The sequence below is a fragment of the Venturia canescens genome, chromosome 2 (genome assembly GCF_019457755.1).
Source record: "Venturia canescens isolate UGA chromosome 2, ASM1945775v1, whole genome shotgun sequence".
Classification (NCBI taxonomy): Eukaryota; Metazoa; Arthropoda; class Insecta; order Hymenoptera; family Ichneumonidae; genus Venturia; species Venturia canescens.
The window spans coordinates 12,437,098-12,459,553 of NC_057422.1; the positions used below are offsets into that span (position 1 = coordinate 12,437,098).

Consider the following 22,456-nt stretch of genomic DNA (forward strand, 5'->3'; position numbering starts at 1 on the left):
CGTACCATTTTCGAAAGTTTTTCGGACATGCTCGTTCGAACGGTAATTCTGTTTTACGCGAAGTACCGGAAAATGAAGCTGAATTTGGCCTTTTTCGTAGTATTTTTAGTTTCATTACTTCAGAATTTTTGCATTCGAGCATTCGAACTTGAATTCAACGCCTTCACGCACCATTTTTCGGGTTATTTATCGCTGAACCCTCGTGGCTGAATGTTTACTCAAAAATGTAGATTCTTCCATTGAAGCTCGCAGACTTTTTTGGGCTTCGATTGTTGTTTACTGGATAATTTATTATACGATTGCGCGAAAGGATGGACAGCGAGCGTGGAAGAAAAAGGAGAAATGTGTTACGATTGCCTATGTGTTTCAGTGGCTCAAAGTATTTATGTACGCGGTGTTGTGTCATGGAATATAAGTTAATGGTAATGAGGAAAGCCTCCCCTCGTATTCCCTCCCTTTCGTATTACCCTACATTCCTGTTCAACACCTGTCGCGAATCTATAACTAAACAATCGCGCTCGCGCATGTAGAACAACAATCGCGTTTATGCGATCGTAAAGGAATAAACGAAATGGGAAAAAGAGAGTAGAAAGTAAACAGAGTGATTTTTCGAGCGCAACGATAAATTTGGCGGGAAAATAATCGGTCGAATGAATGAAATTTTAGTGGGAAAAGAAAATTTTTTATGTTTTTGAGTGAAAAAATAAAAGCTTGAGTCAGTTAAATAATGAGTAAGGGAAGAAGTCAGTCGTTGGGGAAATCTGGAGCTACACACTCGGAAAGAAAATCGCCGTAACGACTAAGTGTCTTTGGCTGATATTTTTGCTGCTTAATCCAACTGACATCCGCTTCCGATAAATAAGGAATTGTTCATTTATCCCAATCGCGTGATTTTTGTCGTGTCAATCAACTTAACGACTGAAACGAAATCTTCTGGTCGGACAACTCGAAACTTTTGTTTATCTCTACTCAATTCACATCGAATATCGAGCACCGAAGCATCCAAACGGTTTTGTTCAGGATGATAAATATTTTGGTGGAAATCGAATCACACTGGTCGGTTCGATGCAACCCAAAATTTCTTCAAATGTATTTTTATGTCAGCCAACACGATTCGTGCAAAATAAGAAATAATTTTGATGGATTTTTTCTTCGTGTAGCTTAACCAAAGCCCATCGACGACGAACCAAATCAATTGTCCATACAAATCTCTACCTCGAAATAAAAGCTGAGTATATTTAGTACAATTTTGTTAATTCAGCTTAAGGTTTTCTCGCCACGACGCAATATGCGGAGATTCAATGTACAATTATTTCCGTAAAAAATATTTCGTGAAATAAAATAAATATCTTGTCGTGCCTGAGGGACTAAATTTCAGTTAAATTTTCCAAGTCTCTCAATCAATAATTTCTTATCAGCGCACGGTCCTAAGGAAACGTCAAATTGCCTCGTTTTCTTTTTTTGCGAGGCGAAATTTTGCATAAAAAAGATTCAATTGAATATTCGAAGTGCGGTCGACAGCATGAAAACGCTACGGACACACAATTAACGAAAAAAAGCAACGGATCGTAGAACGCGCATTCCAACAGGTAGTGAAAGAGTCCACAGTTATAAGAGAGGCGATAAAAACGGAGAAAAATAATACGAACGTCAATGAAGTCGAGGAGGAGGAGGAGAGCTGGAAACGTATGCCAGCAAAAGAGGCCGCGGAGACCTCTTCGCTTCAGCGTTTGCCATCCTACACGATCTCTTAGCACGCGCGAGTAACTAGCTTTTTATTTCTCCCCCCCATTTGTATGATTGCATTCGAAAATAGTGGAAAAATAAATTTGACTTGTTTCTCTACTTTCATTATTTCACAGGATCCAATAAAACGAATCTGTTCGTTCGCCCGCTCATTTATTCATTGGCTTTTCGTTACAGAAATAAAAAATCGACGAGTCTTGAATCCTCGAATAATAAAATTAACGTGATAAAATCCCAGCATGCGAAGGAGCAGGAATCGAAATCCAGTTCGACGAAGTACCGATTTAAACGGCGCTTCACTCGAGGATAAATGCGAGAGAAAATAAAATATCTTCAACTCACCGAGCATTCGAATAATCTTGGGACTAATTATAGAGAAGCTAATAATAATTGAGGTAGCGAGAATCGAGCGTTGAATGGGAATTAATCGTGTGCCCAAAACGAGATTTTTCGTCGATCGAACATGCGCCTCAATTCCGCTTGAAAAAGAAAACGCACGATACCACGTTTTTCAAGAGTGCGAGACATACACGAGTTAAAAATGATCGTTAGTTCGATCGGCTATTACTAATTTCTTGTCGCGAGTGGTGCGCTGCTGGCTAAGAAGAATAAAACGATCAACGATCCGCTTGTCCGAAAGAGAATGTATGAAAGGCAGGATGCGTAGAGGAGGAGAGGAATTAAGAGACCGGACGTTACACACGACGAATACTCAAGCAGTTCCAGAAACGAAGGAAATACCCTTGGGAGTACTTTTATTCGTCATGGAGGGTCTCCGTCGAACGTTCATTCGTAAACAACATTTTTACAGTATTTTATGTACGTTTTGACCGAACGATTAAAGCCGAATTGCCATTTGAGATTTCTTTAAAGAATTTTTACTCCCGTTGTAAGTAGACTGAGAAAAACATTTGGTTGGAACACTTGAAAATTGTTTTAACTGAAATATTTAGTCCCTCAGGCACGACAAAATATTTATTTTATTTCACGAAATATTTTTTACGGAAATAATTGTACATTGAATCTCCGCAGATTGCGTCGTGGCGAGAAAACCTTCAGGTGAATTAACAAAATTGTACTAAATATACTCAACTTTTATTTCGAGGTAGAGATTTGTGTGGACAGTTGATTTGGTTCGTCGTCGATGAGCTTTGGTTAAGCTACACGAAGAAAAAATCCATCAAAATTATTTCTTATTTTGCACGAATCGTGTTGGCTGACATAAAAATACATTTGAAGAAATTTTGGGTTGTATCGAACCGACCAGTGTGATTCGATTTCCACCAAAATATTTATCATCCTGAACAAAACCGTTTGGATGCTTCGGTGCTCGATATTCCATGTGAATTGAGTAGAAGTGAACAAAAGTTTCGAGTTGTCCGATCAGAAGATTTCGTTTCAGTCGTTAAGTTGATTGACACGACAAAAATCACGCGATTGGGATAAATGAACAATTCCTTATTTATCGAAAGCGGATGTCAGTTGGATTAAGCAGCGAAAATATCGACTAAAGACATTTTTTAGGTGTTGGAATGATTTTTTTTGTAAAACTCCAAAAAGAGCTTCGAGATCTCGCTTCGTTGATCCGGAAACTCGTGGCTGCTCAAGCGAATAAAAATCTTTTTATTTACACAGAATTTTCCATCAAAATGGTGGTCCCACAAAACGTGAAGCTTCCAAAATCCTTGAGTAAGTTTCCCAATGGAAATGCTTCACGACGTAGAAACAATTGCTCGAAGAACCGTAAAAAAACGTTCTGCCATTCGATTAATTGAATGATGACATTAGTGAAATGAGTGACGTGTAAAACGAGAAGGAACGTGATGAAAGTCACGAGTGTCGTTCGAACTTAGAGGCTTCCACAGGCATGGGAAAATGATCAATATACTTCGCACTTTGCGCTCCATGTTTATACGAATACGGGTGATTGAATTGTTGTACGAAAGCGAATATATAGGATATAAAGGCGAAACGAAGAGAGAGTATACAGGAACAAGAGAAACGGAGGGATGAATGAATGATAGAGGAGAAGAAAGAAGGAGAGGGAGAAAGAGAGAGAGAGAGAGAGTTCGTAGACCTGCACGTCGCCAGGGACTTTATCCGGTATTCGAGGCACAATATCGGAATCTGCCTTCTATTATTCTAGATGCTCTATTCCCTCAATGTGAATGCATACAGAGAAACCGAGAAAGAGAGAGAGAGAGAGAGCGAATTGAATTTATTCAGCGCTTTCGCAGTTAGTTACATATTACGTACAAATATATTTATTCCTGTTTAATAATTAATTCCATTTGGCTTCGCACTATCGGTGATTTTATCATATATTTCTTTTATTCTCATAAATTCTATCATTAGAGATTTAAAGATTTCTAGATTTCTTGCCTTTTTTATATTTTCTGACAGTTTATTATACGTTTGAAATCGTTTATAAGTCAAACACTTTTCATCGTTATTCGTTTTCGATTTGTTTAGGTAAATGTCATTTCTTTGTTTTTTACCGTATCGATGTTTCTCGCCCACAAGTTCGATTTTTTCGGTCATGTACGTCAGACGTCAGACCATTTTTCATTCAAGTGGAGGAAAAGAAAGATTTATTTATTTTTATGCCTCTGTAACGTACTTAAATTCTTATTTCCTGGAGAATAAATTTCGAATATAATTTCAGATGCTTAATTACAGATTCCATAGTGTAAGATCCAATTGAGTATTGACGATGAGATATTATTATATTTATTTATAATATAAAAAAGAGAGGGAGAAAGATTGATTGATTGATCGATTGATCTGTATTTATGCTCTGGAAAACCCACGGGACAAGTAAAACACAACAAAAGTAAAAATAACAATAGTAATAACAAAAAATAAATCTTAACATAACAAGTGAGTAAGATAAAGTGAAGAGTAACAAAATATAATAACAATAATACTGTAGAAATACTAACGCATTGAAACGTTATAATAAAATAAAAAAGATAAAATAAAACCAAGTAAATCATAACGCTCGCAGATAAACAGCGAAAAGATCGATTGATTGATATGCTTTATTTAGCTTCTAACTATTTTATGGCAGAATTGCTTCAAAATACAATAAAAAGTAGAATCTTACATTTTACATTTGCTTGCAATTACAATTGCTTGCTTACACTACCTTAATGTTCTGTTTCCTACAATAAAGTCTTCCAATTTCAAATTGAATCTTCCCACATTTTTTATATCTCGAATATTTATCGTCAATTCTTTAAGGAGGGTGGATCATGAAATCAGAATAATCAGAATTTGATAAAATTCTGTGACAGCATTCTTCGGCATCAAGTATACAAATACAATTTTATGCAAATTCTTTTACCACATGGTCATCGAATAATCGAGTTATTACTCGAGAGCTATGTGGTAGAAAAATCTAAAAAATTTACATTTTCTTATATATTTTTAAAGCATACATTTACCAAATTTTATCAAATTCTTATCATTTTGAAATTCTTCATATTTTTCATGGTTCAGCATGGCAACATTGTATCGTCGCGATCCACCCTCCTTGAACAATTTAAAATCATTTTGTGTTAACGATTTTTCAACAGTAACGATTCTTGTGCTTTTTGTCATTAATTTGTCTTCATTTGTTGTGTCGCATCGATCACTTTCTTCTATACTTCGTACATGGCCATTCAACTATTAAGGTGACTGAGCGTTCTTCATTTCAAAAACAAGTTTTTTCTCACAAGAGAAAGAGAGAGAGGGACACACAGAAAAGAGAAGAAGGAGCATGAAAACAGCGAGAGAGAGAGAGAGAGAGAGAACCAAAAAATAGTCCGTAAAAAACGCGAAAAACGTGCTCTAGAACTGAAACTCCATCGAGCACACATAGGCAGCGACTCGACAATTACAAATAAAGAAACACTCTTACCGGTAAAATCAATAAAAAAGCTAAAAAAATAGAGCGAGCAATATAATGACGAGTGATCTCGTTCCAAGGCATTTTAAAGAATGGTTTCAAGCCAAGCAGAGCAGAAATACATAGAAACATAAATATCATATTATTATTCTCATTTCTATCATTACACTGCCCCTTCTAATTCAGTTTTTCATATATTTTCAACCAGTAACCTCGCCCTGGCACTGCTGTCGAATAACTGCTAATACGAGCTTCGTCTCAAGACATTTTTCCTCGTGAATATGAATATTTGATATCGCATGAGCCGATGAAAGTGACGGGCGACGCCGAGGAGGCCGTTAATTGAACAATGCACACGAGTATTCCTCCTCAACCCTCGTCGTCGGCGTGTACCGCGTGCTTTATTTTCATCGAGCTTGTCCGCGTGCGGATCGAGAGTGTCTTCCGCAGAGGCGCGTGCATGTGTGCCAGGTCCTTCTCCGAGGACCCTTGGCTCAGTGAGTGTCACGCTCTCCCACACGGATGACACTTTCTTCGCGTCTCGACTGCTCCGCAACCGCGTTTAGTTAGCCAATTTAAAATCAATTTTAACGTGACAATGTTATACAAATGTGCAGGATCGAGAGTGATTTTAGGCTGATTTTAATATTCGTTGGAAAAAGTGACTCGTTCAATTTGTTTCAAGTATTTGATTTTTGTGTCCGTCGCCCTTAAAATGAACGTCGAGGAGACCCAAGTCGGCTGGTTCCAAATACTTCTTCTCTTTTTACTTTCCATCAATTATGTAATCGTCTCCATGAGCCATGCGCTTCCGGTTTTTCAAAATTATACTCCCAAATTCTATTGCGAGGTACGTTCTCATCGGCTTTTACTTCAAATTATTGTGATGCTGAAGTTTCCAACGTTGGAGTTCAACGAAATGATGTAAAAAACTATCCAATAATTCCAGTAATTCTCCAATTTATTTCCTCTCGAATTTGTACTTCGTAGTTTTTCAATGTACACAATTATGATTCGTGAAATAAAAAACTGATGGATAAATCATTTTCTTTTCATTCGTTTCGTTGGACTCCAACGTTGGAAACTTCAGCGTCGTAAATTATTCCATTTTTCTTTTTTTTCGGTCGAGATTTCGACGATCCCAGCGGACTCGAATTTCCAGAATTTTTGACACTCCGATAATCGGCGATCGCCGGGTTTATTATCGTCCGGTTGTTTTACTCAAAATAAATAGAATCGAATAAATAGGCTGCGCACTTGCGAGACTGCGGAAACGTGGATGACCTTTCGACGAGGGCTTAAACAGTCCCGTTGAGACTCGCGATCGAAAAATTGGATTATAAACACCTTCGTGGTGTGATCGGACGTTTTGTGACAGCGATAATCCAAATTGTGATTCTCCGGAGTAAAGTTAACGTGGCAGACTCTTTTTTATACAGAAACTTTTATTTTTTCGTCAATCATATTTTTACACAGTTTTTTCGTCATTTTGAATATCCTCTCGAATATTTTTTCCCACGAATATTGCAGTCTTCCGATGGAACGAACAGAACCTACGGCTGCCTGCCCTCCATGAGCTTGCCGAACGCCTCCCTCCCAACAGACAGACAGAATCAGAACAATGGCGACTCGTGCACCAACGGATACTCCTGGGAGGCTGAGATCACCGAGAGAAGCGTCGTCACCGATTGGAGTTTGATATGCGAGAAAAGCTACCTCATTTATCTCGGACCAACGGTTTATTACGTTGGAATCTCAATAGGCGCCTCGCTTGCTGGCATTTTGGCTGATCGCGTCGGCAGACTTCCGGTTCTCGCGATATGCTTGTACATTCAGGGTACCATGGCTGCTGCCACTTACATCGTCCAGGTATGAGATTACACTTTTCCAGTTCTCGAGAAAATACTTTTTGTCATTTCTCTCCCTATGCTGGGGACATTTTATCGCGAGCTCTTCTCAGTTTCTTCATACGAGCACTAAAAAATTATTTAACAATATGCGGAATAGTTATCGCGGGACCTCTGGGGCTGCTCATTTCGCTCTCGAACTCAGATTTCGTCTCGCACTCTGGAACGTTTTTCGTTCAAGCTTCTTCAAAGTGATCAGCCGTTTTGGGGCGCGACGTTTTGAACTTACGATCGATTTTCGTGGAAATCTGTGAAAATGAGAAAATCGTGAAAATCTTAACGATACGATAAACTGATATAAACTGATGATTCAAGTTTTCGTGATGAAACATATTTTCTCTTGTATTCAGACCCAATTTAGTGCAAATCCACTAACGATACGTTTAATCGGCAGTTAAGCTTGCTGCTCCGAAAGCGTTTTTAAAATTCAGCACTCGTTTGACCAGCATCCGATACAGTTAACGGGGAAATGGAATCGAATAAAGATATAAAATCGAGTGAATTCGGACGCAACGTTTGCTACCGAAGAATTGTGGCGACTCGATAAGAAATGATGAATTTTGGGAAAACTGAAAGAGTAATTTTTCAACGAATGAAGGAAATCACATGGAAACTGAATGGTTCCAGAGTTATCCTGCCTTCCTCGTGCTCCGGGGGCTCCAAGGAGTATTTGCCCAAGGTTTACAAAACACTTCGTACATTCTGACGCTGGAATTGTTCCCGAAAAACTTTCGTACGATCGTCGCAACGACGATGGAGCTTTTTTGGGCCCTCGGCGTCATCTTGCTCGCTGGGCTGAGCCACATGATACCGGATTGGAGGATCCTCCAGCTGGCTGTATCCGTGCCGACTGCGGTCACAGTTCTTTACATCTGGTATTCCGGAGTCTGAGCATTTATCTCAGGAATTTTCATGCTGAAAGGTGTTTTTTGTGGAACAATTGGGCGATCTGGCTTTCAGGATAATCCCAGAGTCGCCTCGGTGGTTGCTGGCCAAGGGGAAGTCCACGGAGGCCGATATTTCGCTGGAGAAAATAGTCAAGTACAACGGCTGTTGCTCGCGGAAAAATCGGCAGACTCTCGTCGCGGAGACTGAAAGTGTCAGTGCGAGTTCGACGCCTGCGAAACCCGAGCGGAAGTCGCGCCTCGTGAGGTCGGACGGGGCGAGCAAAGACGCTCGGAACGAGGGGGACGAGGCTTGCGAACTTACGAACTTGCTGACACCGCCGAATCCGGCTCAACGCAAGTCTCGAAGTACGAGGCTGCGCGGTTATTTTTAGGGATAATTATCGGGCACACTTTTTGGGGAAAAATCAGGGAATTTCTTAGCGCTTGCGTTTTTATTACGAATTTTAGTTCTTACGGAACCTTAAATTTCCACGAGCAGGAACGAGCCTCCGTGCCATTACGGAAAACCTGGAAAAACGATTGTCGAACGTCGAGCTTCCGAGTCCGGAAATAAGCGTCGGGGAAGCAGAGGACACGACCTGCTGCGATACGCCGCTCGACCTCGCCACGTCGAGCTCCAATAATTACTCCGAAGCTCGAAAAACGTCGACGAACTGCGAGACCGATTCTCGCGTTAAAAATCCTGAGGACGATGAAGTATTGATCGTGAGAAACTCGAGCACGGAAATTCATAACGAGGAACAAAACATCGGCGCTACGAAAAAAGAGGATACACCGGATATCGAAAAAGTACAAGAAGCAGGTGTCAATACGAGGAGAAACAGATTCCTCAGTAAATATCTCATCATTATGGCGTGTCAATGGTAAATGAGTTTCGAAAAATCCACTTTTTTCATTCTCTTACCAACTTTTCATATAATTTATCAAAAAATGTTATTTCGTGACTGCTAGTGAAAATTGTACTGTCCAAAATCACGCTCATTTCATTCGCAAGTGATTTATTTTCATATTAAAACAATTACTAGCACGAGTGGATTTCGATCATTTCGTGACAGTTGTTTCACTTCAATTGTGGCGTTGTTCGTTAGTTTTGTACAAAATTCGAAGCTTTTGTCCTTTCGACAAATCCAAAGATAATAGAAACAAATTCAATTACTACAAAAAAAAAGAAAATAACGAAAAATAAATCATTTTGAGAAAATTCATTCTTTTTTTTATAATAAAATATTCCTTCAATCATTTTTCCACAATTGTTTCTCTCCATTTGTATTAGTATTTTGTAAAAATGAATGTTTTTTTTTATTTTTCAGTAATGCATAAAATCATTGTACCGTTAAACGTTAGTTTCGAAAAAAAATCAAATCCAAAGATAATCGAAACAATGGTTTGTCGCATTAGTGGAAAAAAAATGACACAAAGTAAAAAATTTTGTCAAAATTCATTCTTTATAATAAGATATTTTAAAAATAATGTTCAAAGTATTTTGTAAAAATGAATTTAAACATTTTTTTTTACCAATCCAACAAATCATTGCTCCCATTGTGCTTGGGCTTTATTTTCGTTAAAAACTGACGATCCGAGTGTGGTCGATTGACGATGAAACTTTTACTCCATTCGATGGTGTTGATCGATTTTTTTTCCGAATGATATTTAGAACAAATTCTCACGTCTTCGAAAACGATCGATCGTTTTCTATAAATTATTACTGTGCTCCATTTTCAATTTTTTGAAATGAATACAAAGTTGTTTAATTTTCGAGGTTCACCGCATCCGTTACACGAGGCATTTTCAACGATTTAACACCGGAGCTGAGTAAAAATCGGCACGTGAGTTTTGCGATTGGTGGTGGGCTGGAAATGATCGCTTACGTGCTCACCTACTTCGCACTCTCGAGATACGGACGGAGAATTCCGATGAGTCTCTGTCAATTCGTGAATTGTGTTGTTTGCATAACGGTCGGCGTTATTGCCGTTTTTACGCATTCTAACATTGTTTGGATCGGTGAGCGACCAATTTTCTTTACGATGCTAACAATTTAAATAAATTATAAAAAAAAAAACTTTAGTGATTTCGGTGTTTAATCTTTTTGCACAGAAAAACTTGAATTTTTCTCAACAGTTTGGTCAGTTCGATTTTTACTCAAATTCAAAAGTCAATAATGAATAAAAAATTATTGGAAATATTGAAATCGGTATTGGATTTTGGAATTTTAGCCAATTGTGATGTCCAATTATTTTTGGTAAATTTTTTTCTGCTCTTGGCTGCTTGGCACGTTTCGTGCTGAATTTTATCTCATCTCGCCCACAGGACCGTCAAGGATCGTGTTTTTGCTTATCGGTAAAATATCCGTCGTATCCTTAATCGCCACAGCTTATCTCTTCACCGTCGAAATATTTCCGACCGTAAGACGAGGCGCGTGCTTAGGGCACTGCGCCATCACTGGGATGCTCGGTAGCCTGAGTTCTCCACATATTTTGTCAATCGTAAGTCAAACGTGCTTTACGCAGTTTACAACGAATTCTCAAAATCAGCTCGTCGATGAGGCACTTTAATGATTAGAAATGGAAACCAATTTCGGCTTCAAATTTTTAGTTTCTTCTAGTCAAAACCAACATTTTTTGCTTTCCAATTTCATCAAACGCAAGATTTCATTTTCGATGTCTCGAGGAAACAGAAAATATTTGAAAAATTGTTTTTTTCTCTTTTTGCAGAGGAACCACACAACGATCGCAGCTCCCATGTCGATCACAGGATCTTTGTGTTTGGTTTCCGGTTTGATAAGCCTCTTGCTACCGGAAACGATGAACGAAGCTTTGCCGGACAGGGTCATTCAGATTGGGCGAACGTTAACGAAAAACAAGATCGGAGTGGCGAATTGTGAGGGCGAAAAGGCCGAAGAGGAGGCTTCCAAAAGTGAAATATTACGAGAGAAGCTTTATTCCGAGGATTGGGTGGATGCGGGCAACGGAATAATAGTTACTTTTTCCGAGAACAAAAATTAGCTCGCTTGTAGTTTGAATGAAGTTATAATCTCGAATTAGAGGCTGCAAGACACACCAAAGGAATTTGCCGAGTTCAATCGCTCGAGTTGATCGGCTCGAAAACATGGGAGAACCTCGAAACAATCTAAAAACAAAAAAGAACTTCGTATGCGATGATTTATTCATTGAACAAAAAAGAATCTTAACAAGTATTAATTAAAATGTATTTACGCTTTAAGTAACGTTTAAGTCTCGGCGTGATAAGTATTAAAAATGACCGATTGTGTTGAAATTCACACAATAAATATACGATGGGAATGTCTTTACACTTTCTTCCCTTTTTTTCTTCTCTCCGTTTGATTGCGAGTCACCATTGACTTGGTTGTTCGAGATACGGTTGGATCGAGAAGTTCCTTGCGCAGCGATTGAGACATAAAAAATGACATAGCGAGCGCATTTGTATTCAGCTCCGAATAAGAATACGTAATCACGTTTTCACGGAACTTTCGGTGGCGCTATTCCATTGTTTTGTTGAATATTATGCTGCGTCTGTTCAGCTGCTGCTTGCAAACGTGTCCTACGTCGTGTGTAATGTTGCCAGAGCAAAATTTGCTGATCGTCTATGAATTTTGTACACTGAGAATTGACAACTTCGCGCCTGAAATGCTCGTACTGCAGCAAGTCCAGGAAATACAAACACATTGGATACTTGAGGTATTTCGCGTACTCCGGCTCTTTCCAATACAGCAAATACTTCAAATAATTGATGAACGTCAAATCTTTGAAGTGTCCTCGTTGAGCCAAAACTGTAAAAAAGATTTTTGTTCTTTTTTATTCACTATTTAACATTGGTATTGAATTGCAAAAGTAAATGAATAAATTTATGAGTTCAAGCCTACTTCAAATTTCCATTTTTTATTTCAGCCTATTTCCCATTTTTTCATCAAGTTTTTTCTACGTCAGCAGGCAGAAAATCAAACATTTGTTCAATAATTTTCATGGTTTTGCCTTCATTTTTTTTCCTAACTAGCAGCAATTCACAGAGATTCAAATGATATAAAATTCCATTATAAATAAATAAAATAAATAAAATGGAAAATAATATTGCAACAATCAACAGATTTCGTTCTTTCCTGCACTTCAACGCAAACTTTTATTGTCACTTTGAAATTTTGAGTATACATAAGCACAATTCTGCTTGCAGGTTATTAGAAATAACTTTTTCTGATTTGTAGAGTTATATAAACAAAAGAAAACATTGTACTTACAGTTCAAATAATTAGGATTTGCCAGGCATTGGACAAATTCTAATTCTACTTGGAAGCGTAGACGCTGTTGATCATCGGTTTCTGGTCCGCCTGTCAAAATATTCGAGTTTTATTTTTGTTTTTCTTAACATTGTTTGAGACAGATGAAAATATGAAGAGTGATCAACTTACCGTTCATTCCAATGAATGAAGCTTTTCTGCCTTTAATCAGATTTGGTGGATCATCAAGTCGATTCATATTATAACTGGCACACAAATGCAGTTATGTAGCATTCGTGCAAATGACTGGAATTGCGTTCGTTTAATCCCTGACGTTATGTTGAGCGGGATGTTAACATAACCAAAAGTTTTCCAAGCAAGTTTTGGAGGGACCGATTGTAACTACAAAAACAACAGCTTATTTACTTTCTTGGTTATGTTCATTATTGGCTTGGCGCAAGGGCTTGGCGCTTGGCAATGAAAAACCGTCACTTCCGGTTATGCCTTCGGGAATATCCCGTTTCCGGAGAGTCTGTCTCTTTAAACTTATTGTTTCAATTTTCAACATGGCGGTTCGACCGGCTTTTTAACCCAATGTAAACAATTGTTTATTTGTGATTAGAATAGTCAATTTCAAGAAATGGAGCAACCGGAAGTGGTTGAACACTTTTTCGGAGTTTATTTGTTATATTGTAAAAATCCAATGTACAAAGGTAGAACTTATATTGGATATACAGTTAATCCGATACGTAGGATAAAACAACATAATGCAGGAAAACAATTCGGAGGTGCTTGGAGAACCAGTAATAGAGGACCCTGGCAAGTTTAATTTTTCTACTTGGATAGAGTTCCAATGAATTATAATAACCTTGAATGTTTGTTCGTAGGATTATGGTCCTCATTGTTCATGGATTTCCCAACTCTACATCAGCTCTGAGGGTAGGTAAATAATAATAAGATGAGTGGAGGATTGTTTTTGTTAAATCTAAAAATATTTTTGTCGTGTTTTTAAATAAGAATTTTTTATCTCCAATAAAGAGAATCTTGAAAATTTTTTATTATTCTAGCCGATACATGAAAATCGAGAAGAATTCGTAAACAGAAACTCCTACGAGGCATGTCACATCAATATAAAATTAACTATTTTTTAGAATGAATAATTTTTTTTTGACAATTTTTAATGACGTTTCGATGGATGTTTTGGGCAATGGGTTTGTTTTTGACCATTTCTGAAGTACATCATACTAAAGTCACTGGGGATTTCATACTCTTATGTCTTGCAACACAGTGAGTGTGACTTGCGACTTCTATCTTTATTTTGAATATTCTAAAACTCGTGTTTTCTAGCAGACTCGCTGTACAAAAAATTCATTTTTATGATTTCAGTTCGAATGGGCATGGCAGCATCCACATTTGAGTAGACGTCTTCGGCACGTACCTAAAAAGAAAAGCTCTAAGCAAACTGTATTCCAATACCGACTTTCTATTCTATCAGAGATGCTGAACGTCGGTCCTTGGCATCGTTTGCCATTGACCATAAGATGGCTGGATTATGAATTTTTCCTCAGTAATTCTAGAGACGTTACACCTCCGATTCACATGCCAATCAGCTATGGTAAAGTTATTTCTAAAAGTCTCAAAAGCAAAGGCTCAAAAAAGATAAATAAAGATTCTTGTGAGGTCACCGATCAGGACATTATGTTCTGTTCGCTCTGCCACACTTGTGTCTTTCCACAGGAAAAAATCACTTGTATACAAGCCAACTGTCACCTCATGGCACATCTTTTTTGTCTTGCAAAAGTTTTTGCAGAAAGTAGTATTCTGCCCGTTGAAGGCAATTGTCCAGCTTGTGGAACTAACGTCCTCTGGGGTGATTTAATCAGAAAAAAAATCGGCTGCTATATTCATTTGAAAAACAACGATAAGAGCGAAGATAGTTTCGATGATTCAGATTAATTTTTTTTATTCATGTGTCGATAATGGCACACTCGATTTTCTGCAATTCATCATGGTTATATATTGTGATAGGAAATAAAGTTTATTTTTGTATGATTTGTTTTTGTATTGCGGTTATTTGATGTACAAATATTTATAACCATTTTTTGAGGTCGCAGATTTCTCAAGCCCATTGGAATATGAATTTCCGTTTTGATTCAATATCGTAGAGTCGCGGTTGAAATTTACTTCTCCATGCAACATTCTCGTATTCCTTGTGGAACTTCCAAACAAGCCAATCATAAATCGCGCGTATATTTCGGTCGAATAGTTACAGGGGTTACAGGAATTCGAGACTTCTGATTGGCTGAAAAACTTCGTAAGCATGGTGGTTTGTGACTCAAATGTAGGTCTAAATTGTCGTTTTTATGCAACGTAATATGTTCACTAGAACAGAGTTTTAACGAATTTAATTAATATAACTTTCAAAATAAAGAATTTAAACAACCCATCATACAAGTGTAATCCCCACAAATCAATAAAATTCGTCATGCGTTATGAGTCGTTAGTAGAGGCACTGACTTCCGCTTGAAAGGCCGAACTTCCTGTTTCGGTCTTTACGACATAACCCACGAAAGCGAGGTGAGGCATTTGCAAGATGCTCTCGTTAAATATCGGATTAAATCTCAACCGCAAATTACAGAATTAATTGTGACCATTATTGAAGTTAATTACCGGAATTGTTGTTAAAATTGTCGAAACGAATTCACCACGATTTCTTGAAAATGTCGATGACTCTGAACGCACGTGTGACAAGCTACTCTCAAACCACTCTAACAACACGGAGTCATCGATTTTTTATTAATAATTATCCAAGTGATCTCATTTCAATCGTTTTTCTTCATTTCAGAAAAACGCAGACAAGATGCAGTTGCAAATTCGCGGGCAAGAGACCCACGTTATCGAGTGCGAGGGTCATGAGACCATCGGACAAATCAAGGTAACGTGAATATAATTTTTTTCTCGTGGCTTCTCCATCTTCCATGCATTATAATGATAAACCGACAATTGTCATTACACGCAGTGTCGGAACGAGCAATAATGCAAAATCAAACTTGAGATCTCAGGGTGACGTTAGATAGAAATTTCTTTATCGTCTTATCATAGATCTCAAACACTCATTTAATTCTTATCAATTTTAGTGATGATTCAATATCACAAATTAAAATATTGAAAACTACTAACACAGACAAAATCCGAAAAATGATGAAAATTAATTATTTTTTGGACTTGTCAAAAGCAGTTTGCCTAAGAACCTAAAAAATATTTTTGTCATACCGCATTATTAAATATTCTTAGAATTGAGTACATTCCGATATAGCGTTTGTCTTTTAGATTTCCATCCATGGTGTACCGGGTTCGAAAATTAAAAAATTTTCACCTTTAAATATCAAAACTATATTTTATCACGCACAAACTATCAAGATGAAACAGAAGCTCGATTAATTAACCGTTTTCGTACACCTGGGATCCAGTAACTCCCAGACTTTCCGTATTCTTACGGCAATTGGGCTGTAGAACTCAAACCTCAATAATTTGATATTTGCTCCAATGAAACTTTGGTCAAATAATTTGAAAATTTTATTTGATTAATGATTGTGTGAGATGAAAATTTTAATAAAAAAAAAACAGTAAGACAAATAGCGAATCAAAAACATGATTGAATCATTACTAGAATTTGTGATGGTAACAACTTTGACATTTTTCACTTGATTTTTCATGTTTCCATTTATTTATGAATGCGCAGGCAAGGTTCGGTTTAGACAATGAAGCTGATTTCACTCTCCACTGTGCGGGTGTACCGCTGAGCGACGAATTGTGCGTTTCGGAACTTACCAGTGATGTTCTTGAAATGACTGTACCTCTGTTGGGAGGTAAAGTTCACGGATCTTTGGCTCGTGCTGGCAAAGTCAAGGGACAGACGCCCAAGGTAAATATTATGAATAATACCAACTCTGTTAATCCACATTTTCTCATAATCAGAAGGCTCTTAAAACTCTTTCATTGCATTGTAAAAGAAATATTTCGGTCATGAGAACAAATTTTGCACGGTATGATCTAAACCGCTGTTTGACATTTCACAAATGATGGTAATGTAACTGTGCTAGAATAAACAGCAGGTTAAAGTGAAGTCTCGATTCCTTCACGGACTTGACTTTTCATCAATCTGCAACATTTATTTATGATCACTCATTACCGATTATTGGGGCAAGGCTAAACGCTAAAGCGAAAAAACATATAACATGAAGTAACAAAGCTTTGGGACCCCATAACGCGATTTACATGACGGAAACTGAACACTTTTTGACCCTTAAACCTAATTCGAGTCCGTTTCTTGAATTTTGCAGGTTGAGAAACAAGAGAAAAGCAAAAAGAAGACTGGGCGCGCCAAGAGGCGTATTCAGTACAACCGCCGATTCGTAACCGTCGTCCAGACGTACGGACGTCGTCGCGGACCCAACGCCAACCCTAACACGTAAACACACGTTTAATGAGTTTAACGATCCATTATCTGATGTAAAACGTGTTTTGCTAAAATAAACGAAAACATCCCGTTAATTCAAAGGTTTATAATTATTACAATAAATATATATTTTGCCATTTTTTTTTTCATTTACATCGAATTTTTAATTATCGGAGGATCTCTACCATTCAAAAAATCGAATATTGCATTTTCCCACTAATTATAAGAAACCCAAATTCTTGATCAACGAATCGACAAAATATTTTTTTTTACTTACAAAAAATTTGAAGAAATAATTTGAGCAAATATTTTCAAGGCAGAAAAACTTCCTCGTTCAAAGTATCTGAAAATGAGTAAAAACATGGTCGGAGAGTTGAAACTAAAAAAAAAAATAATAAAAAACAATAGAAGCGAGATAATTTTCTGCTTAAGAACCAGAAAATTAAAGTAATCAGTCTCTACAAGTTTGCCCGAGTTCTGTAGGTCAACAATGACCTCAAGCAAAATGTAAAATCCTCGTAGAACGAGGACTATGTTTTTGGAGAGTTTGGACCACGTGAGAGGTCGACAATTCCCTTATTCCGAACACTCAAACTAACTGAACTTCCTATCGCGCGTTCTCTCGACGTTCACCGCAACTTCAGGTTTTGAGATAGCGTAAAATGGAATTGCTTATCAGGAAAACCAGTTGTGTATGTAATCGTGGGCAAGTTTATACGAACTTCGACCTGAGAGTAAAACAACAATAATAAGGAAACAAATGATAAAATATTTTATTTCAAGTAGATTTTCAGTCTTTACAGAATAATAAAAAAATACATTTTTTAATGAAATTTAAATGCTTTTTTCACTCGTCTAGTCGATCTTGACCTTCCTCTCTAACTCGCCGCAGTGACTTCTTTAGAGACACTTGCTTTGTATTTTCTCGAAATTAATAGGGATGAGAAGTTTCAGTGGTTACTCGTGCACTCCTTGAGCTTAAAACAGTTCACGAGGAATACAACGACGTAGAAATGTAGGTACAGACGTACATTATACACTAGCATTTTGTTTGGATTAAAACCTACAAGGTTGAAAGCGTGGATATATACAGAGTGTCCCAGAGTTGAAGGGGAACAGTGGATTCTCCTTCTGCAATTTGTATTCAACGTTGAATTTTGGACGGAAAGATATGGAATTTTTAAAAATCGACGAATTATTGACGCTCGAAGTTGACCACTCGTCGGGGTTTTGTTTTATGAAAAAATTTAGGAAAACTTTCCTGTTATAAATTTGGATAAATATTATCGGAGGTTAGGTTCATGTACAAGTTTTTATATCAAGTCGAAATTTTCGGACAATGTTTCTTGGAGCATATGCGTTTGTTCTTCCGGCAGATGCAGGTATTGCATCCGACTTTAGTTTTTTCACCCTCCTTGCAAGTGTCCAAAGCCCGTGTAAGTTTCGAAGCGCAAAACGTCGGACGACAATACGCCACTCTCGTTCCAAGGCAGACGCAGCTTCTGCAGTCTTCCGCCCATGCGTCACCGACTATGCAAGGTTTGTCTGTTACAACAAATAATAAAACAAAATATTAGAAAACTAAAATTCTGGTCGATGAAAACTGATGATTTTTTACTTATGTCGGTTTGTTTGGGTTATTGGCAAAGTGGTTAATTGAAGAACGGAGGAATGGAGGATTCTACTTCGAGCGAAAATTTGATCTTCGTTCCAAGTGAAACTTCTTTTTTTTGTAATACTCTCGAAAACTTCATATACTAATTGGTGTCGTCCCCGTCGTCGCTGCTGGAGAGTCTCGTATCTCACGCCCCCCCCCCCCCCCGCCCGCCCCACCACCACACAATTTCTGTGCATCGCATCTATTTTTAACACCTTGTTTGGTGGTTCTGCTTCAAGTGAACTTCAATAGCGTTCTGCGAATATGTCGGGTGTACCGAAAGTTTTGTTCCATTTCGAAAAAGTCCCTACATCCGCAACATTTCGAGATGAAAAGTCCATTGTCATTTTGCTCTGGAGCGTTGGTGAGATTTTTGTAGGTAAGTGACAACCGATCCCGCGCGTTCCTCCTTTCGCGCCAATTCTCCGACCCGTATAATCGACTATCCACTAATTAAATAATATCTCGACAACGGTTGATATATAGGAAAGAAAAGATTCAAAAGACCTTTCTTTAAGGAATTCCGCGATCTTTGGCATGCTTCTAACGAGACGCTGTTGATTCTCACGATCCAGATGGTGTAACCTAACCTATTAATGTGTAGACGTCACGAAATGGACGCCGAAATACACGATGACGGCTGAATTTTCAAAAATAATATTCAACAATTGTAAACAGCTGATAATCCACAGAATTTATGTGAAAATATCGAAACCGTGAAAATTGACATTGGCATAAAGAAATCAAATAATAGTCGAGTAATGCACATTGTGAACGATCTTCAGCCTAGCAACGAAGATATTTTCAATATCCTGAATTTTTCCATCAATGATCAGAATGAAGCAGATCGCAGCAGCAACACTTGAGTAAATAATCGAATACGGAAATTGCTTATTATTGGGTTTTAAAACGCGGATGTTGATCTTTCGAGTGAATCCGTGCGTTTATACATTTTTCGATGTCTGTGCCGTTGTAAATATTCTTCTTTGACTTTCTCCTGTCTTCGGATTTTCTTTCTTCTCCTCTTTTGCAAATTGTGTGTATTTTTACGCGCTATCTTTGAAGGAACGATTAAAAAAAACTATATATACAAACCACGGAGTAATAACGACGAAAAGACCGGAATAAAGAGACGTTTGATCTCGAAACGAAGAAGGAAAATCGGGAAGTGTGCTGTCATCGAGTTTATCGCAAAAAACCATGCTCACGACGTACACCAATGATTGCATTTTCCCCCTCATCTTAGTACGAAGATAATTGCGCGACATTTCAATGAAATTCTCAACTTCCTTGACTCTTCGCCACTACATCGAAATTAATGAAGATTCTCGAGTCATTTTTCACTCGCCCTCGCCTCGATATTTCCTAGTAGGAAATCGTCCATTAAAACCAGAGTCAGGGGACTTATTCGAAGGCCACAAACATCGATCGAGAATGTTCTCAAAAATATTCGAAAGAGAGTGATGAAAAATGATTCGCTTTATTTATTGACTGCACCGTTGATTGTACAGCTCTCCTCGTACGAAGTACGGAAATAAATCATAAAATATTAATGTCCCTCACTATTTTTATTTCGTTACGCAATATTCCCGATCGTTTCGATTGGCCAATGCTGATAAAAAGATCGCGAGAGACTCGGCGTGAAATGACCGGAGCGCTGTTTGTCCACATGTAAAAATGACACATTGACGCAAATTGGTAAGTTGTGTGCTCACCGTGATTCGGTTCGATCGAAAGTGTCCTCGCCATCGTTATTCCCAAGAGCAAAATTACAGTGGGCAGATCGACGTTGCGCATCGCGTCAATTTATTCAACGTGCTTTATTATTATGTATATAAATATACATACATAAATATATACAAGCGCAACGTAAACTTGCACGATGCCCGATTGACCCGCCGCGGCGACTATCTCTTTTGCTGTATAAATAAGCCACTGAACGTCTCGGTGCAGAGTATTTAATTACGAGCACGAAACAAAAATTCAATTTAAACAAAACTTTGCGCACGATACTTTATTGATTTCGTTTATTTTTGTGAAATAATATTTATACACGGCTTTGTGAGAACACGTTTGGGCAATCCACTCGACGATGACCGCTTGCTCAGACTGCTGTATATCGACTGAATCAATTACAATCGTAGCCGCAGCCTCGGACACGAATCTCCAAGTTATTTTATACGCCGTCTTTTATGCTTATATATCAACACACTCACACACGTCATGTATTTTTTTTTCACACGCAGTCCGCGCCTGGAACAGGCGCAAGAAAATTGTCCGCACTTTTACTTGCACGAGTAGTAAACGTCGAAGATTTTATCGTCAGTTGCTTTTTCGTTGAATTCTTCTAGGTTACGTTCGTAGCGGCTTATTTTTAACGGCGATGTTCCTCCGGACGATTATTCCTACGGAATGATTCGATTTTGAAAACCCGTAGTTTATGTAATTCGTTAAGATTTTCTCAGCTGCACGATTTTCATTCTTCACGTGGTTTGCAATGTTCAGAACAAGCGCCATTTTTGTACGCGGCTTCGACGATCCCTCTTCGCGTCTAGTGTTTACGGAACGTGACACTTCACTGGACGAACAAAAAACCCGGAGATTTTGATGAAAAAACTCTGCCGTTGAGTTTCCAGCGCGATGCAAATTCCGATAAGCTTCGACTGGAAACTTCCGAGATCTTTGCGTAGGGTAAAAACCACGCGCTATCCCAGCGCATGTGCTCCCGGCTATCTCGCGTGGCTCCTCGCATTCGCGCGGGTTAAAAAGCCTTTGGCGCGTACGCACGATACACAGCGTAGCAGACGTACGAGAAAACAGACGCGCGCAACTTGCTCGCTGGATCTCCAACGGTGGATTTTGCATGAGGACGAACCGAAGAACAGTTTGAACCTCGCGCGACACACGGCCACTCGCTTAACGCCGCGTCCGCGGCGTACTATCGTAGCGCGATTTATTTACTTCGAGCCAGTTTTTCATCCAGTTTTTGTTCACATTTTTCAAACAAACGTCCATTTTTCCTTTGCCGTTTAAACTTTAATTCAGTTGAAATTTCGCCAAAATTTTGTATGTTCCAAATTAACTGGCAATCGAAAATCCGTTTGAATTTCGTTGGAAGTTGAAAGACGCTGAACTCTGGCTGAATTCTTCTCAATTGAAAAACTGAAAGATTACAAATTTTTCTCTCGATTTCAGTATAAACGTTTACAAAATTCTTGCGTCGATCTGCGATCATAAAATCGGTGTTGAAAGCGTCGCAACTTCTCGAGGCTCCCAAAACTCGGTAATTTTGAGAGGCACGAGTAATCGATCATGTTTCGATCGATGAGTGAGAATGAAAAGTGAAAATACGAAAATTTGTGCTGTTTGAGAAAGAGGAAAGAGGCGATCGCACGTAAGATTTTTCGTTTTAATCTCCTCGAAAATACATTTTCGTATCATCAATGAACATTTTTTTTCCTATTTTTTCCGAACGGAAAATCCGAATCGAACGATTCGGAATTTTCGTAACGAGAAAAGGCGACGTTTTGCCAGTGTAATTCCGGGCCTCATTAAATTTCCCCGTGTTTCGTCACGATACGACGAAGAGACATGAAACTTTCAACCTGCTCGGGGTATCGTCCCGCGAGGGTGAAATGCACGCATGGCTTAAGTGTGCA

General features: G+C 38.3%; 6 protein-coding genes across 9 annotated transcripts in view; 4 read left to right on the forward strand and 2 right to left on the reverse strand.

The window, feature by feature from the left end:
* The first annotated feature begins 5,980 nt into the window (after window positions 1-5,980).
* Window positions 5,981-11,756, forward strand: LOC122405758 (solute carrier family 22 member 7-like). Its single transcript, XM_043410703.1, has 8 exons — window positions 5,981-6,488; window positions 7,169-7,507; window positions 8,173-8,420; window positions 8,506-8,798; window positions 8,932-9,316; window positions 10,213-10,454; window positions 10,761-10,936; window positions 11,165-11,756. Exons 1-8 carry the CDS (start codon window positions 6,354-6,356, stop codon window positions 11,453-11,455), a joined length of 2,109 nt encoding a protein of 702 aa, XP_043266638.1. The 5' UTR covers window positions 5,981-6,353; the 3' UTR covers window positions 11,456-11,756.
* Window positions 11,368-13,105, reverse strand: MED31 (mediator complex subunit 31). Of its 2 annotated transcripts, XR_006259818.1 has the most exons (4): window positions 12,874-13,105; window positions 12,703-12,792; window positions 11,666-12,240; window positions 11,368-11,579 (listed from the first exon to the last, which is right to left on the reverse strand). XR_006259818.1 is itself a non-coding variant. In XM_043410705.1 (3 exons), the coding sequence occupies exons 1-3, from the start codon at window positions 12,938-12,940 to the stop codon at window positions 11,930-11,932; spliced, it is 468 nt and encodes a 155-aa protein (XP_043266640.1). In that variant the 5' UTR covers window positions 12,941-13,105; the 3' UTR covers window positions 11,598-11,929. The 2 variants fall into 2 exon arrangements, 1 of the variants encoding a protein (XP_043266640.1); XM_043410705.1 differs by lacking the exon at window positions 11,368-11,579 and having other exon boundaries at window positions 11,598-12,240.
* Window positions 13,106-13,191: 86 nt separating this feature from the next.
* On the forward strand, window positions 13,192-14,733 carry slx1 (Nuclease slx1). Its single transcript, XM_043410704.1, has 3 exons — window positions 13,192-13,500; window positions 13,569-13,620; window positions 14,068-14,733. The coding sequence occupies exons 1-3, from the start codon at window positions 13,322-13,324 to the stop codon at window positions 14,635-14,637; spliced, it is 801 nt and encodes a 266-aa protein (XP_043266639.1). The 5' UTR covers window positions 13,192-13,321; the 3' UTR covers window positions 14,638-14,733.
* Window positions 14,734-15,141: 408 nt separating this feature from the next.
* Window positions 15,142-17,235, forward strand: RpS30 (ribosomal protein S30). Its single transcript, XM_043410706.1, has 4 exons — window positions 15,142-15,258; window positions 15,527-15,616; window positions 16,424-16,606; window positions 17,025-17,235. Exons 2-4 carry the CDS (start codon window positions 15,542-15,544, stop codon window positions 17,154-17,156), a joined length of 390 nt encoding a protein of 129 aa, XP_043266641.1. The 5' UTR covers window positions 15,142-15,258; window positions 15,527-15,541; the 3' UTR covers window positions 17,157-17,235.
* Window positions 17,236-17,897: 662 nt separating this feature from the next.
* On the reverse strand, window positions 17,898-21,565 carry LOC122405763 (uncharacterized). Its single transcript, XM_043410707.1, has 2 exons — window positions 20,513-21,565; window positions 17,898-18,685 (listed from the first exon to the last, which is right to left on the reverse strand). Exons 1-2 carry the CDS (start codon window positions 20,592-20,594, stop codon window positions 18,459-18,461), a joined length of 309 nt encoding a protein of 102 aa, XP_043266642.1. The 5' UTR covers window positions 20,595-21,565; the 3' UTR covers window positions 17,898-18,458.
* The window catches only part of LOC122405757 (metabotropic glutamate receptor 1-like), a 43,529-nt gene continuing 40,106 nt past the window's right edge, over window positions 19,034-22,456 (forward strand). Inside the window, exon 1 of one of the 3 annotated variants that reach the window (XM_043410701.1) lies at window positions 19,034-19,176. The gene's annotated coding sequence lies outside the window, so the exon portion shown is untranslated. Of the gene's footprint in view, window positions 19,177-21,665; window positions 22,192-22,456 lie in introns of those variants that run through there. The other 2 variants (XM_043410700.1, XM_043410702.1) reach the window with 2 other exon arrangements.

Bases quoted from the DNA above. Each gene is read 5' to 3' on its own strand.
- LOC122405758 (XM_043410703.1), top strand. From the start codon at position 6,354: ATGAACGTCGAGGAGACCCAAGTCGGCTGGTTCCAAATACTTCTTCTC. The intron at 7,508-8,172 runs GTATGAGATTAC...GAATGGTTCCAG, and splicing joins CTGCCACTTACATCGTCCAG to AGTTATCCTGCCTTCCTCGT. The intron at 9,317-10,212 runs GTAAATGAGTTT...TTAATTTTCGAG, and splicing joins ATCATTATGGCGTGTCAATG to GTTCACCGCATCCGTTACAC.
- MED31 (XM_043410705.1), bottom strand. From the start codon at position 12,940: ATGAATCGACTTGATGATCCACCAAATCTGATTAAAGGCAGAAAAGCT. The intron at 12,793-12,873 runs GTAAGTTGATCA...ATATTTTGACAG, and splicing joins TTCATTCATTGGAATGAACG to GCGGACCAGAAACCGATGAT. The intron at 12,241-12,702 runs GTAAGTACAATG...TCTTTTTTACAG, and splicing joins AAATCCTAATTATTTGAACT to TTTTGGCTCAACGAGGACAC.
- slx1 (XM_043410704.1), top strand. From the start codon at position 13,322: ATGGAGCAACCGGAAGTGGTTGAACACTTTTTCGGAGTTTATTTGTTA. The intron at 13,501-13,568 runs GCAAGTTTAATT...GTTTGTTCGTAG, and splicing joins ACCAGTAATAGAGGACCCTG to GATTATGGTCCTCATTGTTC. The intron at 13,621-14,067 runs GTAGGTAAATAA...TTATGATTTCAG, and splicing joins ACTCTACATCAGCTCTGAGG to TTCGAATGGGCATGGCAGCA.
- RpS30 (XM_043410706.1), top strand. From the start codon at position 15,542: ATGCAGTTGCAAATTCGCGGGCAAGAGACCCACGTTATCGAGTGCGAG. The intron at 15,617-16,423 runs GTAACGTGAATA...ATGAATGCGCAG, and splicing joins AGACCATCGGACAAATCAAG to GCAAGGTTCGGTTTAGACAA. The intron at 16,607-17,024 runs GTAAATATTATG...TGAATTTTGCAG, and splicing joins TCAAGGGACAGACGCCCAAG to GTTGAGAAACAAGAGAAAAG.
- LOC122405763 (XM_043410707.1), bottom strand. From the start codon at position 20,594: ATGCGCAACGTCGATCTGCCCACTGTAATTTTGCTCTTGGGAATAACG. The intron at 18,686-20,512 runs GTGAGCACACAA...TTGTTGTAACAG, and splicing joins TTCGATCGAACCGAATCACG to ACAAACCTTGCATAGTCGGT.